Source organism: Oryctolagus cuniculus, chromosome 21 (assembly GCF_964237555.1).
Source record: "Oryctolagus cuniculus chromosome 21, mOryCun1.1, whole genome shotgun sequence".
Taxonomy (NCBI): domain Eukaryota; kingdom Metazoa; phylum Chordata; class Mammalia; order Lagomorpha; family Leporidae; genus Oryctolagus; species Oryctolagus cuniculus.
The window spans coordinates 16584033-16610933 of NC_091452.1; the positions used below are offsets into that span (position 1 = coordinate 16584033).

General features: G+C 49.1%; 3 protein-coding genes across 8 annotated transcripts in view; 2 read left to right on the forward strand and 1 right to left on the reverse strand.

The window, feature by feature from the left end:
- RNF10 (ring finger protein 10) overlaps nucleotides 1-13620 on the forward strand; it is a 41720-nt gene extending 28100 nt beyond the window's left edge. Inside the window, exons 8-17 of one of the 6 annotated variants that reach the window (XM_070066003.1) lie at nucleotides 781-906; nucleotides 1739-2012; nucleotides 2232-2365; nucleotides 3069-3186; nucleotides 3397-3498; nucleotides 4727-4882; nucleotides 8360-8514; nucleotides 11424-11481; nucleotides 11577-11735; nucleotides 12680-13620. In XM_070066003.1, coding sequence (XP_069922104.1) covers nucleotides 781-906; nucleotides 1739-2012; nucleotides 2232-2365; nucleotides 3069-3186; nucleotides 3397-3498; nucleotides 4727-4882; nucleotides 8360-8514; nucleotides 11424-11481; nucleotides 11577-11735; nucleotides 12680-12756 — 1359 coding nt within the window. In that variant the 3' untranslated portion in view covers nucleotides 12757-13620. The remainder of the gene's footprint in view (nucleotides 1-780; nucleotides 907-1738; nucleotides 2013-2231; nucleotides 2366-3068; nucleotides 3187-3396; nucleotides 3499-4726; nucleotides 4883-8359; nucleotides 8515-11423; nucleotides 11482-11576; nucleotides 11736-12679) is intronic. The other 5 variants (XM_070066004.1, XR_011385226.1, XM_070066005.1 and 2 more) reach the window with 5 other exon arrangements.
- A 2511-nt stretch (nucleotides 13621-16131) lies between these two features.
- On the reverse strand, nucleotides 16132-18872 carry POP5 (POP5 homolog, ribonuclease P/MRP subunit). Its single transcript, XM_002719811.5, has 5 exons — nucleotides 18725-18872; nucleotides 18496-18638; nucleotides 16807-16956; nucleotides 16574-16657; nucleotides 16132-16472 (listed from the first exon to the last, which is right to left on the reverse strand). Exons 1-5 carry the CDS (start codon nucleotides 18742-18744, stop codon nucleotides 16354-16356), a joined length of 516 nt encoding a protein of 171 aa, XP_002719857.1. The 5' UTR covers nucleotides 18745-18872; the 3' UTR covers nucleotides 16132-16353.
- An 82-nt stretch (nucleotides 18873-18954) lies between these two features.
- Nucleotides 18955-26901, forward strand: part of CABP1 (calcium binding protein 1) — a 70405-nt gene continuing 62458 nt past the window's right edge. The window contains exon 1 of the mRNA XM_017349513.3: nucleotides 18955-19134. The gene's annotated coding sequence lies outside the window, so the exon portion shown is untranslated. The remainder of the gene's footprint in view (nucleotides 19135-26901) is intronic.

Genomic DNA, 26901 nt, shown 5'->3' on the forward strand with positions numbered 1-26901 from the left:
TAGAGCAGACAAAAAAATGAACCAGCACTGCAGATGGCAGCTTAATCTGCACCACAATGCTGGCCACTATTTTTTTTCTCGTAACTTTTTTGAGAGGTAGAGTTATAGACCGGAAAGACAGAGAAAGGCCTTCCATGCACTGGGTCACTCCCCAAATGGCTGTAACGACTGGAGCTGTGCAGATCCAAAGCCAGGAGCTTCTTCTGGGTCTCCCACATGGGTGCAGGGCCCAGGTACTTGGGCCATCTTCCACTGCTTTCCTAGGCCATGGCAGGGAGCTGGATTGGAAGAGGAGCAACATGGTATGTTGCCGCTGCAGGTGGAGGCTTAGCGCAGCATAGTAGGGCCCCATCCCCTAGTTTTTTAAAATTTTCTTTTTACATTGGAACATTTTCTGTTTACATGATAGAAGAAAGGTATCTAAAATTAGAGCTGTCCTGGTTAAGGTGGGGTTAGTTACCCAGTTCTTTTCTGGGCTTCCTCTGAGCATAGTTTATAAAAAGTAGGAGACTAATTCTGTGTTCTTGTATTTCAGGACTTTTGTAAGTAGTGTAGTCTGTCAGAGGTTCTCAGCAGAATACAGTTCTTTTTGGGTACAAAATCATTTTTGTTTCCTAATTCCTTCAAAGATTATACATTATAAGTGCCTGACTAAACCTTTCCCATTGGGTCTTGTTGCCTTTTAACCTCTGCTCCTGTTGAAGTCTTTTTAAGCCTTTGCCCTTCACACAAGTATGCTTCTGGAAACAGCTTTCTCTGCTCTTCTCTCTGTGGCCTTAGACTCGGGAAGAGGCTCTGTCAGGATTGGCTGAAGGCAGAGAGGAGGTCACTGGTGTCGTGGCTGCTCTGGAACAACTGGTGCTGATGGCTCCCTTGGCGAAGGAGTCTGTTTATCAACCTAGGAAGGTTAGTGTGTCCCTCTTAATACCTGGCTACCATTCCTTGAGTGATGCTGTTGAGCTGGTTGACACCACTGTGAAATCCGAACGTCCCAGGAGAAGAGGGACTATGTTCCCTGTGTGCTTAGTCTTTCTGCGAGAGTGTCAAATCAGTGAAGGGGACAGCTAACAGAAATATCCAGGGAACTTGGCGCTTTTAAAAAATTGAGAGGCAGAGAGAAAAACAAAGATAGAACTCCCATCTACTGTTTCACTCTCCAAATGCCCACAACAGCTGGGGCTAGGTCAAGGTGAAACCAGGAGCCTGGTACTCAATCGTGGTCTTCCACGTGGGTGGCTGGACCCAATTACTTGACCCATAACTTGAACAGAAGCACTCTGATAAGGAGTGTGGGTGTCCCATCCAGCAGCTTAACCACTAGGCCAAATGCCTGCCCTAGGAGCTTTGCTTTATGCCGACCTTCACCACATTACCAAAAATTTAGTTTTTCATTTTATTTGAAAGAGGCTGAAATTTTCCATTTGTTTGTTTATTCCCCAAACGCTTGCAACCACCATGGTTGGGCCAGGGTGAAGCCAGGACCTCAGAATTCAGTCCAGATCTCCCATGTAGGTGGCAGGGACTTAAGTACTTGAGCTACCACCCATTGCATTCCAGGGTGCACATTATCAGGAAGCTAGTGAGGAGTGGAGCTGGGCCTTAAACCCAGCCTCTCCAGCAGAGGCTGTGGGTGTCCCAAGTGAGTTTTATAAGCTGTGCCAGACACCTGCCCCACATAACTTCTTGATAGCTGGACATAATCTTAGACTTCCTGTTGATCTAGAGTTTGTTCTAACAGGGTGTGCTAGAGTATCTGTCTGCCTTTGATGAAGAAACCACTGAAGTGTGTTCGCTGGACTGTCCGTCCCGTCTTGCTCTCCCTGTGGTAGAGGAAGAGGAAACAGTGTCTGAACCAGAGCCTGAAGGATTGTCAGGGGCCTGTGATCACTCGGAATTAGCAGATGACAATCTTGGGGAGGGGACCATTTGCATTGAGTCCAGCCAGCAGGAACCCATCATCAAGCCAGGCATCACACACCTCAGCAGCTCTCCTTGTTACTACTTTTACCAAGGTAAGGGCCCTGGAGGAAAAGGGCTAGGTTGCCTCAGAGGTCTTTAAAGATTTGCGGGCTCTAAGCAGAGGAGGTGTCTCCTAGATCCCCACTGGAGGATTGGATCACTGTGCTTTTTGGCATGGGAAAGGAGAGGCAAGTCTAGCTCTGGATACTTGCGGAGGGGCTGATCCTGAGGGCTAGCTAAGGTTGTCGTGTGACAGAGCCCCTTGTCTTCAGCGGAAGATGGACAGCATATGTTCCTGCACCCTGTGAATGTGCGCTGCCTCGTGCGGGAGTACGGCAGCCTGGAGCAGAGCCCAGAGAAGATCTCAGCAACTGTGGTGGAGATCGCTGGGTACTCCATGTCTGAGGTAAGGTCTTCCTTGAGGACGACACTGGGGTGTGCCGTTAGCTGAGGACGTAGTTAGCGAGCCTGAGTTTTAGACTAAAAACAACGGTGTGATGGTCTCAGTGTTTGTATTTTCAAGTCTCTTTGCTGGTGATGTGGGCACATTTTGTCACCAACTTCCAAATCAGATTTTTTGAATGCTACATAACATGGAACAAGAATAGAAAAGAAAAATCGGTGGGCTTCGTTCTTGTTTCAGGCCAAGTTCCATTCAGCAGAGACATCTGCTTCATCCTACTTCCTAGTCACCATTAGTTCTGTTAGATTCCCAGATTTTTGCCAACAAATACTCCATATGCAGGAGGGTAGTGGTTTGGTTTTTGTTTCGTTTTTAGAGATTTTTTTATTGAAAGGTGGAGTGAGAGGGAGAGAAAGAGATTGCATCTGCTGGTTCACCTCCCACATGCCTGCAATAGCAGAGGCTGGGCCATCTGCTGCCTCCCAAGCACATTAGCAGGAAGCTGGACCTAAAGTGGAGTACTTGGACTCAATCTGGTACTCTGATGTGGGATGCAAACATTGCAAGTAGCAGCTTAACCCACTGTGCCACAGCGTCTGCCTCAACAAATGCTCTTATCCACCCTATTCCGTCCACTACAGTTGTGGACCTAGTAAATTAGAAACACTGGATCAGTCTTTGAGTATTGGTCTCTTTCCTACTGTAGGATGTTCGACAGCGTCACAGATATCTCTCTCATTTGCCACTCACCTGTGAGTTCAGCATCTGTGAACTGGCTCTGCAGCCTCCTGTGGTCTCAAAGGAAACGCTAGAGATATTCTCAGGTGAGCAGGCCTTTGCTCTGCTTCTCCTTCGAGTGGGGGTTCCGCAGCCCTTGGTGGCTGGAAACCTTCAGGAGCTGTATCCTGAGTCTCGGTGCCTCCTGAAACACTCCACCTGTTCCTCTAGTCCAGCTGGGCTTAGCTATTTGTCAACTGAGAAAGGTGAATGCACTGGTTGCCTGGGTGTCTCCTCACAATCTGATCAACCTGCAGATGACATCGAGAAGAGGAAGCGGCAGCGCCAGAAGAAAGCTCGTGAGGAACGGCGCCGCGAACGCAGAATTGAAATGGAGGAGAACAAGAAACAGGGCAAGTGTAAGTTCAGGAACGGTCTTTTTTTTTTTTTTTTTTAATCTATTTGAAAGAGTTACAGAGAGAGGTAGAGACAGAGAGGTCTTCTTCCATCTACTGGTTCACTCCCCAGATGGCTGCAATGGCTGGAGCTACGCCGATCCGGAGCTAGGATCTTCTTCCGGGTCTCCCACGTGGGAGTCCTTGGGCCATCTTCTACTGCTTTCTGAGGCCATAGCAGAGAGCTGGATTGGAAGTGGAGCAGCCGGGTCTTGAACCAGTGCCCATATGGGATGCCGGTGCTTCAGGCCAGGGTGTTAACCTGCTGTGCCACAGCGCCAGCCCCCAGGAACTGTCATCTTTAACTTGACTGCTGTGCATCATCGTTTGGAGGCTCTAGACCGGACCAGAAGCCAGGCTACTTGGGTTCATGTCTCAGCTCTGCCATTTGTTTTCTTCAACTTTTAAATGTGAATGATGAGAGTACTTTCTTTGTAGGCTTTAGAATTGAATGAACTCATTTGAGTTGAAGTGTATGGCATATAGGAGTAAAACCTGTTGAAACCTGTTCCAAGAAAGGGAATTGGAGGCCTGCTGAGAATGCTGTGCTCCCTGAATCACGGACCTCACTTGTGACTCTTGGGGACATCTCTTCATACGAAATTTGCCAGGAGGCTCTGATGTAGTAGATACTTCATGACAAATGAAGAAATACTATCCATGCTCTTTTGTACCAGCAGGCACAGTGACTTTTAATCTACTTCTCCAATATAAGCGTCACAGAATCCATGGGATTAGTGTCACATGAGGGCTAGTTATTCACTAGAAAACAGAATTAAGTCTTAAGTTGAAGGAATGGGAAAAGACTCGTTTACTAAATTCCTTATTGTATGATAGACATAGAAATTCTTCTCAAAGTAGCATAAGTATATAGCTGGGTCACAGCATAAGGATGTTTGGCACATGTCCTTAACTTTAAGAAAACTGATGTTTCAGGAACAGGATTTTCTTCTTTAAATTTTTTTTTATTATAGAAATATTCAGGTAGGAGGAACAGTGTAATACGTTAATCATCCAGTTTCAGTATGAAGAGTTAGAACAAGGCTTTAATATTAAAACAGACAATTACAAATTTGGGTTTGAAAGCTGCTGTCTGCATCCTACAGAGCCTTAGTGGGGAGGTGTGCATGTTGGCTGTCTTCAGCTTTTGGAAAATTCTTGAGGCCTACTTAGTGTTGTCTTTCTTTTGCAGACCCAGAAGTCTACATTCCCCTAGAGAATCTACAGCAGTTTCCTGCCTTCAATTCCTATGCCTGTTCCTCCGATTCTGCTTCGGGTCCCACCAGCACAGAGGGCCAGGAGGCCCTCTCCCTTTCTCCTCTTAGCAGAAGTCCAGGTTCCCATGCAGGTAAATAGAGTTGGGATTTTGTGCGTTCAGCCACTGGTTAGGCCTTAAGCAAAGCCCAGGTGTTTTGAATTTACACCTAGTTGGTGTGGTGTGACCTATAGGCACATAACCTGACTTTGGGTGGTCCTGAGGTGTATCAGGTTCTTCCATTTGATTCACTTTTCTCCTCGGCGGTCCTGACTGCTTAGATCCCCTTCTAAAAGCTTCAAGGCAGCTTGTTACGCAGGATAGTTACACCTGGATTCTTTCCTGTGAACCAGCTGGTTCATCTCTGTTTTCTGAGGTATTCCTTATATGCTGAGTATCTGTGTGTGTCTCTACTGTAGAATTGTTTGTAAGAGCAAAAATAAAAAGAGGAAACAGCCTACTTAACTGAAAGATACTAGGGAAATGGCTAACTTAGAGCATTTTTACTATGAAATACTATACACCTATTGAAGAAAGCAGTAGTTTTCATGAATGAGAAGGTAAAAAGACTATAGAACAAGAATAGACATACCATCTGTGAGTTTTAAAAAAGCTATAACAAAGCCAAGCATTTTGTTTTGTTTGTGTATGTCATGTACAGCTGGTTCACTGTATCCACAGGGTCTGTGTCCATGAGTCAACCACGTATGGATTGAAAATATTTGTGGAAAATAATTGTATCCATACTGAACATGTATAGGCTTTTCTCTTGTCCTTATTCCCTAAACAGCACAGTATAACAGCTATTTACTTAGCATTTATGTTGTAATATATATTATAAGTAATCTAGGGATGATTGAAAGTATGTGAAAGGGTTGGTGTCGTGCAATGGGCATTTTCCATATCAGAGCACTGGTTCAAGTCCCAGCTGTTCTGCGTCCTATCCAGCTCCCTGATACATCTGGGAAAGTAGCAGAGGGTGGCCCAAATACTTTAGCTGCAAACCCAACTGTAGTTTCAGGCTCCTGGTTTTGACCCTAACAGGTCTCAGCTGTTCTGGCCATTTGGGGAGTGAACCAGTGGATGGAAGCTCTCTCCCTGCCTCTTTGTTACTCAGCCTTTTAAGTAAATAACTCAATCTTTAAAATTTTATATATATATATAAATGTATATGGAAGAATGTGGGTACATATTGGCTTTGATATCTGCAGGGGCCCTGGAACCAGTCCCTCACAGATACCAAGGATAACTCTAGAAAAATAGTAGGAAGGGGATATTCCAAACTGGTGATGTCCATATAGCAGTGAGAGCCAGATTGAGAGCTTGTTCCAAAAGACTGTTAGCTTTTTTCCTTTTAATGTGGCGAATATATTAAAGCATTTGGAAATTAAACACTTAAGAGCCACTATAATTTCAGACAGCTCTCTCTGACAGAATGCTTTTTATGCTCAAGACTTAGTTCTGGGTCAGGCATTTTTAACACAATGTCCAAGATCAGAATATTTAAAATAAAAAAAAACTTGATGATCCCTGTAATTTATCTGTCACTTTTTGAATTAGAAACCTGAAGTGAAGCCAGGGATTTCAGACTAGAACCTGATTTTTTTTTTTTTTTTTTTAAAAGATGTATTTATTTAAAGGAGTTAGAGAGGTCTTCCATATGCTGGTTCAGGTTCACTCCCCAAGTGGCTGCAATGGCTGGAGCTGAGCCGATCTGGAGCCAGGAGCTTCTTTTGGGTCTCCCACATGGGTGCAGGGGCCCAAGGACTTGGGCCATTCTCTGCTGCTTTCCCAGGCACATTAGTGGGGAGCTGGATCAGAAGTGGAGCAGCTGAGACATGAACTGGTGCCTACATGGGATGCTGACATTGCAGGCCAGGGCTTTAACATGCTGCACCACAGCACCAGCTGCTAGAACCTGGTTCTCAAAGACTGAACAACTGTGATGCTCTTTGTTTAAATGAGAAGTGAAGTACTAATGAAGGAACTGAACAGATCGTTGGATGCATAATCTTATTTGACGATTGTATTTTCACATACTAGCTTTTCTGATTATGAGCTTCTAATGTATTGAGACAAGAGCAATTATAGGCCCTAGGAATAAAAGTACCAACAGCCAGGGCTAGTGCTGTGGCTCAGTGGGTAAAGCTGTAGCCTATAATGCTGGCATCCCATATGGTTACCAGTTCGAGACCTAGCTGCTCCACTTCTGATCCAGCTCTCTGCTATGGCCTGGAAATGCAGTGGAAGATGATCCAAGTCTTCGGACTTCTACACTCGTGTGGGAGAACTAGAAGAAGCCCTTGGCTCCTGGCTTTGGATTGGCCTGGCTCTGGCTTTTGTAGCCTTTTGGGGACTAAGGCAGCAGATGGATAGATCTCTCTCTGCCTCTGTCTCTCTGTACCTCTGCCTTTCAATTAAATAAATCTTTTTTTTAAAAAAAGGTACTAACAGCCTTGGGTGACTGTAGAAGAGGCCTGCTGCTGGAGGAGTGCCAGGTGCTCAGGGTGCAGGACACATGAGGTTGTGGGAAATGCTCAGCCCTGGAAAGTTGGCTTTATTGTGCTGGGGTTTGTTGATGTGTATGTCTTGGATCCTAACTGAATATTTCCAGGTCGTAGACACCTACTGGCTGGAACATAAAGGCTGACCTGATTTTTAATTCATTTTTAAGCATTTATTTATTTGAAAGGCAGAGTGATAGAAAGTAGATATCTTCTGTCTGCAGCCGTCACTCCTCAAATGCCCTTAACAGCCAGGGCTGGGCCAGGCTGAAGCCAGGAGCCAGGAACTCCACCCAGGTCTCCCACATGAGGGGCAGGGATCCAAGAGCTGGGGCTATCTGCTGCTGCTCTCCCAGGCACATTAGTAATGATATGTGGCAGTGTGAGGCAGAGCAGCTAGAACTCGAACCTGCACTCTGATACGGGTGCCACTGTCAAGTGGTGACTTAACCCACTGCACCCCAATTCCAGCCCCCTGTTTTATCTTTTTCTTTCATAAGTATAAAAACCAGTCCATGACAGAATACCAAGGCCTAAATTGGCCTTTGTGGAAAGGGTAGCACACTTCTTAAAGTTTTATGTAATACTGTGGGAATAGATTGCACCATGACTTGTGGTGTTACTGTATTCATGGAGCTTTTTCTCCATATTGGTCACTGATGTAATAAGTGATTTTCTTTTTAAAGATTTATTTATTTGAAAGAGTTACAGAGAGAAACAGATATCATCCATCCGCTGGTTCACGCCCCAGATGGCTGCAACAGCTGGGGCTGGGCCAGGTGGAAGCCAGGAGCTTCCTCTGGGTCTCCCATGCGGGTGCAGGGTCCCAAGCACTTGGGCCATCCTCCACTGCTTTCCTAGGCCTTAAGCTGGAGTTGGAGCAGCTGGGACTCCAACTGGTGCCCATAGGGGATGTCAGTGTCAGTTTTAGCTGCCATACCACAACGCCAGCCCAATAAGTGTTCTTGACTTTATAAGAACATGGCAGAGAAACTTGTTTTGCTTTATGGGGGTGGGGGCTTGTAATTATCCAGACCTGATTTAGGGTTAATCTCTCTTGTTGCAGATACTAGGTCTTTGGAACTTGACTTATGCAATCGGATCTCTGGTTCCATTTCAGACTTTCTGCTGACCCCTCTGTCACCCACTGCCAGTCAGGGCAGTCCCTCATTCTGCGTTGGGAGTCTGGAAGAAGACTCTCCCTTCCCTTCCTTTGCCCAGGTAAATCCTTTGCTTGTGAAACAGCCCAAGAAATTTTTTTTTTTTTTGAGATTGATTTATTTACTTGAAAGAGTTACACAGAAGAAGAGAGAGAGAGAGAGAGAGGAAGAGAGAGAGAGAGAAAGAGATCCTCCATCCACTGATCCACTCCCCAGATGGCTGCAACAGCCGCAGCTGCGCTGACCTGAAGCCAGGAGGCTCCTCCAGGTCTCCCACGTGGGTGCAGGGGCCCAAGGACATGGGCCTTCCTCGACCACTCTCCCAGGCCATAGCAGAAAGCTGGATTGGAAGCGGAGAAGCCGAGATACGAACTGGCACCCACACAAGATGCTGGCACGGCAGGCAGCGGCCCCACCCGCCGCGCCACAGCGCCGGCCCCCAGCCCAAGAATTTTTAACATGAACTCCACAGCTTGCTTTTATGGGAACCTCAACCAGGAGTTGTTGCCTTTCATTCGAATACAGATAGATAAACAGAGATATCTGATGGGAATGGGGGGAATTTATTGCCTTGGAACTTTAGTCAGTAGGGAGTTGGCTGAGAGCAGATGATGTTATGGGCTTCCTTTCCTTTGTGAGTCAAAAATGTAATTAACACATTTAATCCTACCAAACATTTTAGCTGATCCTAGCCTATGTGAAACATAATCAGAGCACTTAAATTAACCTACGGTACAAAGCTGATTTCATTTTTTTTTTTTTTTTAAAGATTTATTTATTTACTTGAATGTCAGAGTTACACAGAGGAGAGGCAGAGAGAGAGAGGTCTTCCATCCGCTGGTTCACTCCCAAATTGGCCGCAATGGCCAGAGCTGCACCGATCCGAAGCCAGGAGCTTCTTCCGTGTCTCCCATGTGGGTGCAGAGGCCCAAGCACTTGGGCCATCTTCCACTGCTTTCGAGGCCATAGCAGAGAGCTGGACCAGAAGTGGAGCAGCTGGGTCTCGAACTGGCACCCATATGGGATGCAGGCCAGGGCGTTAACCCGCTGTGCCACAGCGCCGGCTCCTCATAATAGTTTTGAATATATCATGTAATTTATTGAATACTCTAAGAACTATGTATGGGTACACTTGGGACCATCATAAGGTAGAAAATTCACAAGTCAAACCTGGTCCTAGGTTGGGACTGTCCTTAGTTGATCTGTTTCTTTCATAAAGATGACTTCTGAGAACTAAGTAGGAACTGAAATCCATGTATACAAGAGATCTTCAGAAAATTCATGGATGATTCATATTATGAAAATGGCAAATTTCAAAATGGTTTTGGAAGTACATTTGTATTATGAACACTCATACCTTTCACATAGATTCACTGATTCTTTAGCATTTTCTATATTTGCTTAATTTTTGTATGTTGAAAGTTGTAGACCTTACGGATGATACTTCATTAAATATTTAGGAGATATATGGCAAAGAAAATGGTGCTCTCCTAAGTAACCACAGTTCTTAACATCCACTCAATTAAATTGGTACTCTATCTGTCTGCCCATGTCTCAATGTCTTTAATAGTTTTAATTCAGGGTCCAGTTAGATTGTTACATTTAGTTGTCAAATTGCCTTAGCTTCTTTGATCCATAGCAGTCCCTCTGGGCTGCCTCCTTCCTCTCTTCTATCCCACCATGACATATATATTTTGAAGCAACCAGGCCAGTTGTTTTACAGAATGCCCCATAGTGTGGATCTGATTGTTTCCTCATGAGTAGGTTCAGTTCAAACACATAGTTATATTAAGAATAAAACATCTTAATTACCTTTTAAGAGTATGATTCAGCTGTCATGCTATTTAGTCCCAAACTCCCAGGGGCCAGGGGAGATGCTCATCAAAGCACATGATATGCTGAAGAAAGCTATTCTGTGAAACCAGCACCTGCTACAGCTCTTAATGTGTGTGCCTGCCTTGAGGATGGATGCTTCAGGACAAGACTTGCCTGCTTGAAAACCAGGGGATTCAATTTTATTTCTTAACATTTTTGTAGAAATGAAATTCCCCATGTTGAATTGCCTGGCATGTAGAGCAGATAGGATTAATAGTGGCCCTCAACAGTGACAAAGCCAGCTGTGGCTAACTTGGGGCCAGGGGGTGTCTGTGTGTGTGTTTAAGATTTATTTATTTGAAAGGTTTAAACAGAGAGAAGGGGAGGCAGAGAGAGAAGTCTTCCATCCGCTGGTTTACTCCTCAATTGGTCGCAATGGCTGGAGCTGCACCGATCCAAAGCTAGGAGCCAGGAGCTTCTTCTGGTCTCCCACACAGGTGCAGAGGCCCAAGGACTTGGGCCATCTTCTGCTTTCCCAGGCCGTAGCAAAGAGCTGGACCAGAAAAATGGCATCCGGAACTTGAATCCCCACCCATATGGGGCGCCAGCACTGCAGGCAGCAGCTTTGCCCACTACGCCACAGTGCCAGTCCCTTATTTTGGTTTTACTGGCTATGAATTTTATGGTTGGATCTAAAAACTGATGATTAAGGAGCTACTGGAAAAGCAGACTAAAAAAAGGTAATGAGGGTCATTGGAACAGATCAGTTTTAGGCTTAACTTTAATTAGTTTTGATGGCCTTAAGTAACTAAGGTTTGATAGCCATATGGTTTAATTAGAGGATACTGCACACTGCTTTATTCCCAACAGGGGTTCTAAGAAAGGCAGGAAAATAACAGGATTCTCAGTTTGGGAATGACTGGGCTTCTTGTGCCTTCTTTGCAATGTTCTTTATTTCCTAATCTTGTGCTTCGTTGCAACCTTGTGTTTTGCACTGTAGTTTCCATTGGTCAGAATGTAGAGGACATGACAAACAGTGTGGTAAAGACTTTTTAAAGGTGATAGTTGCTCCTCTGCCCCTAACTAGTGTCAAGGTGGGCATCTGGAAACAGAGTTGAATGAATGAATGATATTCTTTCCCCTCTGCTTTGACAGATGCTGAGGGTTGGAAAAGCAAAAGTGGATGTCTGGCCCAAAACTGCTCCAAAAAAAGGTGAGGGGGCCTTGCGGGTGAAGGGGGGCGTTTGATCCCTTTCAGGAAAAAATTTGAGAGGTGTTTTGAGAATCAGTAACACTGGTATTTTTCAGATGAGAACACCTTAGTTCCTCCTGCCCCTATGGACAGCGATGGGGAGAGTGATAATTCAGACCGTGTCCCTGTGCCGAGTTTCCAAAATTCCTTCAGCCAAGCAATTGAAGCAGCCTTCATGAAACTGGACACACCGGCTACTTCAGATCCGCTCTCTGGTAAGGGTGTTTTGCCGGACACCCCACACGTGGACTGTCTACTCCTGCTTGGATACAGTAGCAGATAACCCTGGGCAAGCACTTTTCCCTCTGAGCCTCTAGGTGTCTTCAGTGCCTTTGACCGTCAGCTAATGTTCACGTGGCAGGTCAGGGAGAACCTTTTTGTTACATCAGATTAATTCTTGAGGTCTGAAACTGAAATTCTGAGGATTTCTGCCTGCTTCTGCTGAGACAGTGCAGAGTAGATAGATCCTGGCTACTTTTTTTTTTTTTTTTTAAGAAATTTGAGAGGGAGAGTTAGGGAGAGACAGAAAGGTTGGTCTTCCTTCTGCTGGTTCACTCCCAAAATTGCTGCAACAGCTAGAGTTGGGCCAATCCAAAGCTAGGAGCCTCTTCTGGGTCTCCCATGCCGGTACAGGGATCCAAGCACTTGGGCCATCATCCACTGCTTTCCCAGGCCATAGCAGAGAGCTGGATCAGAAGAGCAGCTGGGACGTGAACCAGCACCAATATAGGATGCAGGCACGAAAGCCAGAGGCTTAGCACACTATGCCACAGCACCGGCTCCCTGCCTACAGTTTTGAGTCAACTTGGTAAAGGTTGGCTGGGGTGGAAAAGTTAGGTCACTGCAGTATTTGTGATTATACAAGACCAACACATGATTGGTGTGTTCATTCTGTGGACCTAGAGTGATGATCATTTTATTTTCCCAACAATTGGAAATGGGTTGGAACTCGGTTACAGATGAGGAGCCAGATCCAAGGTTGTAAAGGGACTTGCCCAAAGACAAATACCTGGTGTATGCTAGGACTGTAGTTTGAATCCAGGCAGTCTCATTCAAGGCTGCATGCTTAGCTGGCACTGTCTCTGTAATGAAAACTGCCAGGGGATTTAGGGGATGGCTTTCCAAGCTAAGTGAATTCTCTTTCTGTGTTTCCCTTTAGAAGAGAAAGGAGGAAAGAAAAGAAAAAAGCAGAAACAGAAGCTCCTGTTCAGCACCTCAGTTGTCCACACCAAGTGACACTACTGGCCCTGGCTACCTTCTCCATCTTTTTTTTTCCATGCTTTTGATTTGCTGCTGTAATTTTAAGTGTTTGAGTTTGAAAAGACTAGCTCGGGGGGAGGGGGATTCCACAACGCGAGGGGGAACCAAGAAAAATTTTAAATACAGTGTATTTTCCAGCTTCCCGTCTTTACACCAAAATAAAAGTATTGACACTCACAAGACATCTCTTCCTGCCAGAGTTTTTAGTTTGTTGCCAGGTTAGTGTTTTGGCCCATGTGTAATTAGTTTTCAGCCCCCCAAAAGTTTGAGTCCTTCAGCATCCCTTGGAACAGCTCACAGCAGAGCGGCACGAAGTGTCCTGCTGCGGCACCCCGCGCCAGCGCCTCTGCTTTCATCACACCTAGCAGTTTGTCATAAAGATAGCTGCGTCCTTTCTGCCTGTGCAGTTCTCCTTGTCATAGAAACAGGGATGGGAATAAAATGGCCTTAGGATACCCAGCTTAAGCTGCAGTTTGATTTTCTTCTGCCAGATGGCCAGGCTGTGGTGCCAGATGTGGGTTGCCAGCTTGATGGCCATTTACATGGTGAAGGAGGGTTAGGAACGCTGCCAGTCTGTAAGGAAGCTCTGAACCTGCCATCCCACAGGTCAAGCTTGTCTGATAGTGGCCTGACTGGTAGGGGCAGGAGTTTGGCTTGGAGAACAGGGCAGGGTGAAGGCAGTAGGTTGTCCACTGTCTTCCTCTTGTCTACAGCAGCTTTCTTATGCCTTGATTTGAGCTGAATTTGAGTGATGTGAATTGTTTTCTGCTTAATAAAATGAACTCTAGGTGTAATAGAATGTGAAGGCAAATAGTTGTAATAAATCACCTGCACAAGCAATGTCAGCTTTTCTGTTTTTTTTTTTTTTTTTTTTTTTTTTTTTTTTTTTTTTAAGTTCATTGCAGGTCAGCCAGACATATTACTTCTTGAAATAGGGTAAAGTAACAGCTACTATGAACTTAGGCAGTTCAGCCATCATGGACTAATGTCTTCTCTGGTATCAGGCCTAAAGGACTTTTTTAAAAAATATATTCCATTTATTTTGAAAGACAGAGTTTCCATCTGCTGGTTTACTGTCAAAATGGCCACAACAGCAGGGGCTGGGCCAGGGTGAAGCCAGAAGCCAGGAGCTGCTTCTCAAAATTCCTGCTGTTTTCCCAGGTATATCAGCAAGGAGCTAGACCAGAAATGGAGCAGCAGGGACATCCCTTGTGGGATGCCAGCCCTGTAGGTGGCAGCTTAACCCACTGCACCTCAGCAGCCCCCCATACACACCAGAAAGCCTCTTGAGCTGGGCCTAACTTTAACCATATAAGAGGTGGCCGGCGCTGTGGCTCACTAGGCTAATCCTCTGCCTTGTGGCGCCGGCACACCAGGTTCTAGTCACGGCCGGGGCGCCGGATTCTGTCCCGGTTGCCCCTCTTCCAGGCCAGCTCTCTGCTCTGGCCAGGGAAGGATGGCCCAAGTGCTTGGGCCCTGCACCCGCATGGGAGACCAGGATAAGCACCTGGCTCCTGCCATTGGATCAGTGTGGTGCGCCGGCCGCAGCGCACCAGCCGCGGTGGCCATTGGAGGGTGAACCAACAGCAAAGGAAGACCTTTCTGTCTCTCACTGTCCACTCTGTCCAAAAAAAAAAAGAATATGAGAAGATAAAGATTTATTTATTTATAAAGATAGATTAGATAGATTTATTTATTTAAGAGAGAGAGACCGTCTTCCATCTGCTGGTTCACTTCACAGATGCCTGCAACAGCCAGGGCTGGGCCAGGCAGGAGGCAGGAACCCAGTGTGGGTCTCCTGTTTGGGTGGCAGGGATCCAGCTGTTTGAGCCAGTCCTGCTCTAGGGTGTGTACCTTAGCAGGAAGCTGGAATCAGCAGTGGAGCTTGCAGTCAAACCCAAGTTCTCTGTGTGATACACCCTAAGCAACACCTTAGCTGCCACACCAAACACCCGCCCCCCTTTTTTTTAAGCCTGAAAGATTAGGGTCACTGCAGCATATCTGAGGTTCTTGTTCCTCACTTCAAAGGTACAGGTGCAACTCTGGTTACTGATAATTCTTCAGTCAGTGACTGTTCATGGGCGTATGACAGAGGATCCAGGAGCTGGATGGGGAAGGCCTGTGAGAAAGGATGTGAAGACTCCTGTGCTCAGCTCCCCAGAAGCTGCTAGCCTGTCATTTTTAAAGGAAATCTCAGGTCAAGGACTCTTGAGGGAGGTTGTGTTCTGGTCCTGAAATTAGAGGACACAGTGAAGCAAAACAGCTTTATGGGGCCAGCGCTGTGGAGTAGTGGGTAAAGCCTCTACTTGCAGCGCCAGCATCCCATATGGGTGCTGGTTCAAGACCCAGCTGTTCCACTTCCGATCCAGCTCTCTGCTATGGCCTGGGAAAACAGAAGAAGATGGACCAAGTCCTTGGACCCCGGTATCCCCGTGGGAGACCTGGAAGAAGCTCCTGGCTTTGGATCAGCGCAGCTCCGGCTGTTGTGGCCAATTGGGGAGTGAACCATTGGATGGAAGACCTCTCTCTTTCTCTGCCTCTCCTTCTCTGTAACTGTGACTTTCAAGTAAAATGAATAAACCTTAAAAAACCCAACTTTGTGACTGAGGGACCTTTGAATGACATCATTTTATTATGGAGAAAACAGCCAAGAAATGTCATGAGGTAGCAGGACAGAGCTGGTTAAAAGTCCTTTGGTCTGATGCCTGTGAGTGTGGCAGTTACCTGTCTTCAGGTGTAAGGAAATAAGAATGGGTGGAACTACAGAAAATTCCCAGCCTGGCAGTGAAGTCAGGTGAGGCCAGCCTATGCCACAAAAGTGCAAAAGCTGCAATTTTTTTTTTTTTTTTTTTTTTTTTCAGAGTCAGCTGCTTAGGTGCTAGCAAGGAATTTGATATTTCTAAGGTATTTGGATCATTACTGAGACTATGGATCTGTACAAGCTGGTTGCTATGTCTCTTCACATTTCTATTCCAAATGAGCTCTTTTATCTAGGGCTACACGTGGAAAGCTAAATATTCAAAATTCATCTGGTGTTGGGGTGTGCCATTTCAAGTCCCAGCTGTTCCACTTCAGTTCTGGCTCCCTACTAATGTGTTCCCTGCACTAGTGTGCAGTGGGGGATACCCCAAGTACTCGGGCCCCTGTCACCCATGCAGAAGACTGGGATGCAGCTCCTGGCTTCTGGTTTTGGCCTGGCTCGCTCTGGCTGTTGAAGCCATTTGGGGAGTCAGTGGATGGGAGATCTTTCTTTGCCTTTCATATCTTTTAAAAATATTTTAATGTAGTGTCACATAGGAGCAGTCTTCCCACCAAAGCCAGGGTAAATGCAAGAGGAGACTTGGCCAAGCATGAAGTGTATAAGCCCTTTTGTTATTATGCTCAATGCTATAGAAACCAAATTAGACAAGTAATTAGATACAAGACTATCCACAAGTGTAGAGCCTTTACAACCCGCAGAACCACTTAACCAGAAACACTCTGTAAAAGCAACTCCAGGGTTTCAGGTGAGTGTGGCCTCCAGTTCACGCTGGAAAATCGAGCCCTGGCTGGCTGCCACCCAGTCTGAGCAGTTCACGACGCCATTGCTTCAGCAGCTTCCTCACCTCCGCTGTCGGAAGCCCCTTCCTCTTCAGATGACTCCTCTAGTAAACAGCTCTTCGCCACTGACTTCTGGATAGCTTCCCGCTCTCCTGGAAAGAGGCAGAGCAGAATAAATGTCTTCGAGCAATCTCTCTGCACGAGGGCAGCCCGCTGGTCACTGCTCAGTGGGCACTGGGCTACTGTTGCTTACCTTCATCAGTGCAGTTCTGTAACAAGATCAACAGCTGTCGCCTGTTGTACTGAATCAGGAACTTCTGACATGTTCTGATTGTACCTGGCACATGAAAGACATGGAGTCAACAGCTTGTGAATGTCTGCTTTACAGACAGAGCTAGGAGGAATTCTCTCTCAGCACGCGAGCAGTCAAGGTAAATGCTGAGTCTGTCACTTAAGATTCAGCAAATGCACTACATGCATGCCTACCTCCCACGTGTAACGTGTTGAAAAAACAAGGGTAACGGTGTCCTTTGCTCTCCAAATACGTGATGAAGGGAAGCGCTGACCACACCAGCCGGTAGAATTCCTTTCGGCATCGAAGCAGCACTATTCCGGTATAAGCATTGAGGTATCGAACTACAGCAGGGGAGAGATCATTTTGGAAAACTTCGGATTCACAGGTGGTTAGAAGCCTTAGGGTAACGGAGCCTGCTTTGTGCCAGGGACTGTTCTAGACAAATGGCACTTGGGATGCATCACTGAGGAAAAACAGACTCCTAAAGAAAAACTTCAGACGAGACCTTCATTTATGGAATGAGGATAACCACCAAGGCCTTGCACATCACTTAGAATTGGTAAATGAATCGAGAATCTAAAATGCTGTTCTATTCAGTGACTTTACTGGGAGGAGGGGGAGATGATGTTTCAGCATGAAAAAAAACCCTTGTCGGGGCCAACCTTGCAGTGTGGCAGGTGAAGCCTGGGACACCAGCATCCCGTATGGACACTGGTTCAAGACCTGGCTGCTTCACCTCCAATCCAGCTCCCTGTTAATGCACCTGGGAAAGCAGAGGAAGATGGCCCAAGTGCTTGGGCCCCTGCACCCATGTCGAAGAAGCTCTAGTTTCATTGCTGCCATTTGGGGAGTGAACCAAGGGATGGAAGAGGTCTCCCTCTCTGACTTTCAAATAAATACATTTTTAAAAACAAAAGCCCTCGTCTGGGGGCCGGCACTGTGGCTCACTTGGTTAATCCTCTGCCTGTGGCGCCAGCATCCCATATGGGTGCCAGTTCTAGTCCCGGTTGCCCCTCTTCCAGGCCAGCTCTCTGCTGTGGCCCGGGAGTCCAGTGGAGGATGGCCCAAGTCCTTGGGCCCTGCACCCGCATGGGAGACCAGGAGGAAGCACCTGGCTCCTGGCTTCGGATGGGTGCAGCGCCGGCCGTGGCAGCCATTTGGGGGTGAACCAACGGAAGGAAGACCTTGCTCTGTCTCTCTCACTTGTCTATAACTCTGTCAAATATATATATTTATAATATATATTATATATAATACACACATATATAATATGTATATATAAAAAAAAGCCCTCGTCTAATAAACGGGCTGTTTTACTGCCGTTGGGCTCTGCAGGCTCCTGTGGCCGCCAGCGGGTCTCACCTGATGGCAAGAGGTCACCTCCGTGCACTTGATTCTCCAGGACCCTATGAGTTCACGGTAAAAGGAACTAAATGCTGGAGTAGTCCGGAGGGCGAACAGCCTTTTTTGGTGCCTGTCTATCCTGCACGGAACTTGTACCCAATCGTGGGCTGTACGTTACTATTAAGGGCTTTTCTGAGGTAATTACGACCTGCTTTTTCCCATGTGATGTCAATGTAATCGGTCAAATAATGGCTCTGCCTAGGAACTATATACGACTTTACTCATTTAACTATGTTAAGTTCACTAACAAGCCCCAATATGCAGACGCCACACAGGGTTTTGCCCGAAGTCCCACTGCCTGCGGGCCCCTGCTTTAGCTCTGCCTAATTTCGGACTCGTGTGGACCTCCCACGACCGAAGGGTGCGCCCGGGCTTGGCCTCTCCAGGGCTCGCTCGTGCCACTTCTTCCTCCCTCCTCCAGCGCCTGCTCCTTCCAAATCCCGCCGTCCGTCCGGGTTGCCCCCGCGCCCTCGCACCTGCGAAACCGATGGAGCAGGCGGCCGCGCCGAAGGTCCCGTGCACCCGGGCGATCGTGTCCCGAATCAGGCCGACCAGTACTCGGTCCTCCAGAGTCAGGCGGCAGCGGGGGTCGTCGGACACCAGTTCGCAGAGCAGGTACCTGCCGCAGGCCACATGGGGGTGAGCGCGCGAGCCGGGGCCGGGGAGACCGGGGGTGGCTCTGAGGGTGCGCAAGGAGCCGCTTACCTGTGCTTGAACCGCACCATGGCTGCCGCGGGGCCCGCCTTCCCGAAGGGCTCACCGGATGTCGGTGTCCTGCGGCCAATGGGAAGTTTGCCTTCGCCACCTTGCAGCCACTCCGAGAGGGAGCCAGGAGAGGAGGGCGGTGCTAGAAAATTGAGAGGCCAAGCTCCGTGTCAGTCTCCCTCAAGCTCCGCCTCCGACGGCCTTTGTAAGAGCGCATGCGTCCTTTTGCCGTCCCGGGAGGTTGTGGTTTGGGGGCTGGACTCGGGGCTGCGATGGGCGGTCCCTCGCGGTTCACAGTGTAGGAGGCGGCCGGCGTCGGGGGCGCCCGGCGCCTGAGGGCGCGGTCACACACGCATTTATACTCCAGGCTGAAGCACAGGGACTGACACACAGCAAATCGGACACTTCAGGTTAGAGCGCGGTTTAATTCTTCCACTCAAATATGCTGTTACTCTTTGGGCCTTTCAACAGTTTTGTGGAGATGGGTGCTTTGTCACCTTTTTTTGTTTGTTTGCAAAAACTGTTGTCATTGTATTTTCCGCTGTAACCGCAGGACTGAGAGAGCCGCTTATCACGTAGTTTCTTCCGTGGTTTCCCCCTGTGCCCGCAGTTCTCCCACGGAATTCCCACTCATTCAGGGAGACTCGGGATTATTAATTATAATAATATTAATAAGTGTAGTAAGATGTCAGTTTGCCTTCTTCACCCTCTCAGAGTAGACCGTAGAGTTTTCCAGAAGCCACATGGTATCTGGCATCGCCGCTCTGAGGGCTGATGAAATCGTCTATTGTGTTTTAAACAGTTTTTAGTTTTAATCTCTGAGGTAGACATTGATAGTTATCAGCGCAAAAACAGACGCGCTTCGGAATCCTCAGTAATTTAAGAGTGTAAAGAGGTCGTGAGGCAGAGAGCGGCTTTTGAGAATTGTGCCCATGTGAAGTGGTGTTTTTCCTTTTATTTTCTTTGTAAGCATCGTGGGTCATACTGTCAAGCACTTTTTCCTTTTCACTTGAATATTTTTAAATTTCTCTCTTGTTGGCGCCGGCTGTGGTGCAGTGGGTTAAAGCCCTGGGCTGAAGCACTGGCATCCCATATTGGTGCTGGTTCATGTCCTGGCTGCTCCACTTCCGATCCAGCTCTCTGCTATGGCCTGGGAAAGCAGTGGAAGATGACCCAAGTGCTTGGGCCCCTGCACCCACATGGGAGACCTGGAAGAAGCTCCTGGCTTCGGATCGGCGGAGCTCCAGCTGTTGTGGTCATCTGAGGAGTGAACCATTGGATGGAAGACCTCTATCTGTCTCTACCTCTCTCTGTAACTCTGTCTTTCAAATAAATAAAATAAATCTTTAAATAAAAATCTATTCCTCGCTGAGGATGGAGCAAGGCTGAGAAATTGTTTTCCCCATGAATCTTAAAAAAAAAAAAAAAATTGGAAGTATAGCACCTCTCAGCGAATTCCTAGAGACTCGTGTACCTGTCACCCACATTCCGGTGGAGAAAGCATTTCCAGAACCTGAGACGTTTCCCCGAGTCCCAGTCAGAACTCTTACCAGAAACAGCCACTGTTCCGACTTCCACCAGGACCAGTTAGTTTTGCCTGTGGGTGAACTTCCAATAAATCTACAGCATGTTTTCTTTTGTGTCTGATTTCTTTAACTCAGTAATTAAAAGATTCTTTTTTTTTTTTTTTTTTTTTTTTTGACAAGCAGAGTAAGATAGTGAGAGAGACAGAAAAGTCTTCTTTCCGTTGGTTCACTCCCCAAGTGGCTACTCCGGCCGGCGCGCTGCGCTGATCCGAAGCCAGGAGCCAGGTGCTTCCTCCTGGTCTCCCATGGGGTGCAGGGCCCAAGGACTAGGGCCATCCTCCACTGCACTCCCTGGCCACAGCAGAGAGCTGGCCTGGAAGAGGGGCAACCGGGACAGAATTCGGCGCCCCGACCGGGACTAGAACCTGGTGTGCTGGTGCCGCAGGCGGAGGAATAGCCTTTTTTTGTAAAATTAATTAATTTATTTGGAAGGCAGAGCTTGAGAGAGAGAGAGAGGTCTTCATCTGCTGGTTCACTCCCCAAATGGCTGCAATGGCTGGAGCCAGGCTTGTCTGAAGCCAGGAGCCAGGAGCTGCTTCCTGATCTCCCAAGTCGGTGCAGGGGTCCAAGCACTTGGACCGTCTTCCACTGCTTTCCCAGGGGCATTAGCAGGGAGCTGGAAGGGAAGTGGAGCAGCTGGGACTCGAACCGGCGCCCACAAGGGATGCCGGCCTCACAGTGTTGGATCTGGTGCTGTACCCACGAGGGCACAACGCCGGCCATCAGTATCCTGTTGATGGCTGTATAAATTACTTCCAGGTTTTCTCGTAGACTCAATGCTTTGATGCATGCCTTGGAGCTAGGTCACTGATGCCCATGCCCTTGGCTGGCCCTGCGAGGTCCATGAGGGGAAGCACCTTTCACAGCCGACTATTTGCCAGGTCTAGAAGGAGTTCTTAGCCTTCCCATCTCCCACTCTTGTCACCTTAAAGGAGGGAAGCTGAGGGAGGGAGGGAGGAGGCGTGCCCCGCGCCTCACCCGGAAACATCGTCTTGCGGCCCGCAGAGGGCGTCGGAGGCCCGCAGTGCGTGGACCCCGCAGGACCAGCCTCAAAGCACTCCTGAAGTTTTCAGCCTGTCAATCCTAGCGACGCGCGCATTTTGTAGACACAGTTGGGATTCAGACCACGGTCACGAGTGGGCGTCAAGGAGCAGGTTCGGGACTCGAACCCACAGCCATCCGACTCGAGCGCTGGCTGATGTCGTCTGCACGGTAGGACCGCCGCGGGTTCGAATCCCTACCAGGAGTCCTCAGGGAGGTTGAGCCGCTCCTCCAGGCCTCAGTTTCCTCGTCTGTGCAATAGGATAATAAAGGTTCCTCCGACTGGAAATGACCAGGAAATGGGAGTTAAGCACCTGGCCCAGGGAGCGCGCGGTAAGCACTCTGTTCCGAACGAACGATTGACTCCTCGGGCTCACGCACAGCCCCGGAGGAAACACTGCGGCCCTGGCAGCCAGCTCCCGCGGTAATTAGCCCGCGCCGGCGCGGGCTCAGGCTCCGCCAGCCGCTAATTACACGTCTCCTAATGAGGCCGGCGGCTGCTGGCAATCACCGGGGTCCCCGCCGCGCGCCGCGCGGGAGGCCGCGGGGGAATCCGCCCGCGGAGGCGTGGAGGGGCGGCTGCGTGCTCCGTGCCGCCCCCGGAACGCCAATGCCACGGGGCTGAGATTATCCCGCCTCAGTGCCGGCGCGGCCTGGGCCTCGGGAGGTGAATGGAGCGGAGTCCGGTGGGCTCCAGGCCGATGCCGGCTGTGTGTGACCCGTGAGCAGGTGCCCTTCGCGGGTTCACATCCACTGAGGATCTGTGGGAAAGTCGCTGTTTTAGTGTCATCATTACAAGTGCTCTTTGAAAATTTTAAACTCCCATTTGCTAGTTCCTCCTCAAATGCCTACAGCAGGTCCCAGACCCCTGTGGAACTCAATCCAAGTCTCCTACCTGTGCCGCAGGAGCCTTGACTGCTGGGGCCTTCACTGCTGCCCCCCCCCCCCCCAGGGTCTGTGTAAGAAGCTGAAGTCGGAAGTTGGAGCCGGGAATCAAACCCAGGTCCTTCCAGGTGGGACATGGGCACCTTCGCTGCTCAGCTAACCACCTGCCACCTGCACCTGCACCTGCACCTGCACTTGTTCCTCTGGGACTTGGCAGAGGGGTAGATCCTAGACCAGAACCGATGATCAGATAAATAGACGCCTCTGGGGCTTGGGAAACTTCCTTTTAGTTCCTGCCCCTCCCCCCCAGCTGAGGGTTCCACTCTGTTTGCCCAGTCCTATCCCACAAGAAATTGAAACGTTAGTGTCAGCATGGCCCTTAAACCTTGGAAGCTCAACTCAAACGACCCATTTCACAGCTGGGAAGTCTGCAGCATTCCCTGGGAGGTGGTAGGGGCAGCTGCTAAAATGTTCCCGTTAGCATTATTCCTTGGGCCTTGGGGGAGGGTGCCATCCTTATCTCTTGGGCTGCTGTTTATTGGGCTGTCACCACATGCCAGCCACTGCCCTGGGCACACTGTGTTTGACTTCCTTTCACCCGCACAGCCCTGTGGAGATAGATCTTATTCTCTGAGGCCTGGAGACAGAATGGACTTGCCCAAAGTCCCACAGTAATGGGGGCCGACTTCTGTCTTATCCAAAGATCTGTGCTCTTAGCTCTTAGCTCTTTGCTCTCTGCACCGCATCGTGGGAAGTCCAGAGCCCAGAAGGGTGTTTGAGGAGGGAGAACCCTAGGGGGGAGCTGTTCCCAGGCCCCTTTGGCGTCTGTGGAGTGAGTCCTTCCTGAGTCGACGATGCTGTGCTGTGTAGGGGCAAAGGGAGATTGGATCTGCTTCAGTGTTTTGTTAAGCAGCCACTTCTTATTAGGGGCTCCTGCTCCTCTAATCCTATCAACCAATTTCCTGTAAAAGCCTTACAGGGACAGTCTAGATGAAATTAAGCCCTCCATCTGCTTGGCCATGGGCCTGGGGAGCCACCACATCCTCCAGGCCCCTGAGACAGACACAACCTGGGTCTCACTCCTCCCGCGTCCTTGGTGCCTTAGGAACCTGGCCTCCTGTCCTTGTCTGCAGTGAGGATTCGTCCATCTAAGAATTAGCTTAGAGTTCAAGGTCACGACTGCTGGGCCTAGCAATTTCTCCAGCAGGAATTACTCCCACAGAGGTGCTGGCCCTTAGGCAGGTGAATGAGGATGCATGGTGCGGCAACGTTGGTGATAGCGAAAGGCTGCCTGGTGTCTCTGGGGAAGGGTCCACTCCGTGGGTGTTTTATATTGGACACTTATGTGCCAGAGAATGTCCTAAAGACTTTGCATAGAGTGACTCATCCAGTCTTCACCATGACCCTGTAAAGAAGATACTTGATTTTATTCGCCCTACGTTACAGATGAGGACACGGAGGTTCGGAAGACACAAGTCACTCACCAAAGTTTCCTCTAGCTAGACGAGCAGGCCGGGATGTGTGCGTGTGTGTGTGTTTTAAGATTTATTTATTTGAAAGGCAGAGTTAGGGAGGGAAAGATTTATTTTATTTATCTGAGAGGCAGAGTTAAAGAGAGAAGGAGAGACAGAGAGAGGTCTTCCATCCGCTGGTTCACTCCCCAAATGTCCGCAACGACTAAGGCTGAGCCAGGCTGAAGCCAGGAGCTTCTTCTGGGTCGCCCACGTGGATGCAGGGGCCCAGGTACTCGGTCATCTTCCACTGCCTTTCCAGGTACGTAAGCAGGGAGCTGGATTGGAAGTGGAGTAGCTGGGACTCAAACTGGCGCCCATATGGGATGCCAGCACCGCAGGCGGTGGCTTCACTGCTGTGCCACAATTTGGTCTGTGTTCTTACCCACATCCTGTAGAGCTTCTCTGGCCTGATTTGCATGGACAACTTCCAGAAGGCCACACAAGAGGCTGCTGATGGTGGTTCCCTCTGGGGAGAGGAATCAGGGTATGAAGTAGGAGGAGGGGCTCACTCCTTACTGTGGTCTCCTGTCTTTTTAAACAAGAGTTATTTATTTGAAAGGTAGAGTAGCAGAGAGAGAGGGAGGAACAGGGATCTTAATCTGCTGGTTCACTCACTAGATGCCCACAACAGCCAGGACTTGGCCAGGCTGAAGCCAGGAACCAGGAACCCCATCTGGGTCTCTCACATGAATGGCTAGGACCCAAGTACTTGAGCCGTCTTCGGTTGCTTTCCCAAGTGCATTAGCAGGGAGTCACATAAAAAGCAGAGCAACTGGGACTCAAACCGGCACTCTGATATGAGATGCTGGTGTTGCAAGCCATGGCTTAATCCTCTGCATCACAATAGCAGCCCCTGTGTCTCTTTTTGTACTATTATTTCCTTTTACCATGTGCTTTAGACCGAATGTTTGTGTCCCCCACAGAATTTATATGTTGAAATCCTAATCCCAACGTGGGCATTTGCCACAATGGCTAAGATGCTGCTTGCAACGCCCACATACTGTGTTAGGATGCTTGAGTTCAAGTTCCAACTATGCTTTCAGTTCCAGCTTTCTGCTCTTGCATTCCCTGGGAGGCGGCTGGGAATGGTTGAAATACTTGGGTCTCTGTCATCCATGTGGGACCTAGATTGAGTTCCAGGATCTGCACTTTGGCTTGGCCCAGCCCTGGCTGTTGTGGGCAATTGAGAGAGTGAACTAGCAGATGGAAGGTCTCTGTTTCTCTCAATAAAATGAAAATAAATTTAAAAAAAGAAATGCTAACCCCCAGCATGATGGTGTCAGAAAATGAGGCCTTTGGAAGTGATTAGCTTTTTTTTTTTTTTTTTTTTTTTTGACAGGCAGAGTGGACAGTGAGAGAGAGAGACAGAGAGAAAGGTCTTCCTTTGCCGTTGGTTCACCCTCCAATGGCCGCCGCGGCCGGCGCACCACGCTGATCCGATGGCAGGAGCTAGGTACTTATCCTGGTCTCCCATGGGGTGCAGGGCCCAACCACTTGGGCCATCCTCCACTGCACTCCCTGGCCACAGCAGAGAGCTGGCCTGGAAGAGGGGCAACCAGGACAGAATCCGGCACCCTGACCGGGACTAGAACCCGGTGTGCCGGCACCGCAAGGCAGAGGATTAGCCTAGTGAGCCGCGGCGCCGGCTGGAAGTGATTAGCTAATGAGGGTATTAGTGTTCTAATAAATGGGACCCCAGAGAGGTCCCTCACAATTTTCTACCACGTGAGGACAGAGTGAGAAGAGGCTGTTCATGGGCCAAGTCTGCCAGCCCTTTGCCCTTGGACTTCTCAGCAACTGGGATTGTGAACAGGAAGTGTCTCTGCTTACGCCTCACAGCCTGGGGCAGTTTTGCTATAGCAGCCTCAGTGGGTGGACAGACTTGTGAACATGTTTGCTTTGCAATTCAAAGAAGGTACTGAGCCCCAGCCCCCAAAGTTTGTTGTTACCAATCCTTACCTCAGCACCGGAAGTGCGCGCCCTGGCATTATCCCCATTTTATAGGTAAGGGAGCCCAGCTCACCCATGTGGTCGGGCTGGGCTGATAGTGGCAAAGGGGACTTGACTGTCAAGCCACTCACTGCTTGTTCTCCTAGCTCAAGGGAGGGGAGTGAGCCCCCCAGGCATGGAGGGCACAGAGGTGGGGGCGGTGGTCTCAGGCATGGATGGGTTCAGATCCAGACTTAGCCTCTCCCAAGCTGTGTGACCTTGGGTAAGTCACTTCTCTCTGACCCTCAGTGTCCTCCCTGGGAGAATTAAATGACTGACCTGCGTGCCAAGGGCTCGAAACGGAGCTTGTCTCCTCGGGAGTACTGTTCGGAATGTTGTCTTCCCCACTTTCAAGCCCAGAGCGGTTCCTTCTCCCAGCTGCCTGTGCAGCCAGAGTTGCTCCAATCCTTCCCACAAAGGGCACGGCCCAGCCCCCCTGTGCCCCAGTGTCTAGCAGGAGCCCCTTGGAATCAGTTGTCCCCGGGGTACCCCCAGCCTGGTGGCTGCAGGCAGAGCCGATCTCACTACCATAGCAGGGAAGAGAGATGGAGGCACAGAGCTGGCATGGCCCGGAGCCAGGGCAAGGCTGCCACGGGCGGCCTCCCAGTTCGGGATGTTCCCAGCGTCTTCCCACCACTCACGCTTGGAGCGAGAAGGGCCTCAAAATAGCTGTTGCTTCCCCAGCACGGCGCTAGGCCAGGGACAGGAATAGACATCTGGGGGTGGCCGCCTCAGCCTCCCTCAGGGGCCTTTAGGGGGCTGGGAACAGGCAGAGGCCAGACCCCCCTGCCCCCCAATATGGAGAGGCTAGCGCAGCTGGCTGTGTGTGGTGACCCACTTGTGACAGTCCAGCACATGCTGCCCCAGCTAGGGCCAACCACCCCCGGCCAAGCCCTGAGGCAATAGACCCCTAGGAAGTCCCTTCAGCACTGGCTCCTCTCTTGGCAGGGGGGAGACTGAGGCCCAGAGAGAGGTCCGGGTCTTGGGACCACGAAGCTGGTTAGAAGCCCAGCAGACAGAAGAGGCAGGGCTGGGGCTTGGAGAGGCAGCATAGGGTGATAGGTACAGGGTACACTCCTGCTTAAACTCTGCCTCCGCCACCCTCAGGCCTCAACTTCATCACCCATGAAATGGGCACCATAATAGCACCCACCTCCTTTAG

Excerpts from the sequence above, each read along its gene's own strand:
- POP5 (XM_002719811.5), bottom strand. The coding sequence starts at position 18,744 with ATGGTGCGGTTCAAGCACAG. Across the intron at positions 18,639-18,724 it reads ATGGTGCGGTTCAAGCACAG|GTACCTGCTCTGCGAACTGG; the intron begins GTAAGCGGCTCC and ends GGCCTGCGGCAG. Across the intron at positions 16,957-18,495 it reads CTGCTCCATCGGTTTCGCAG|TTCGATACCTCAATGCTTAT; the intron begins GTGCGAGGGCGC and ends CCCCTGCTGTAG.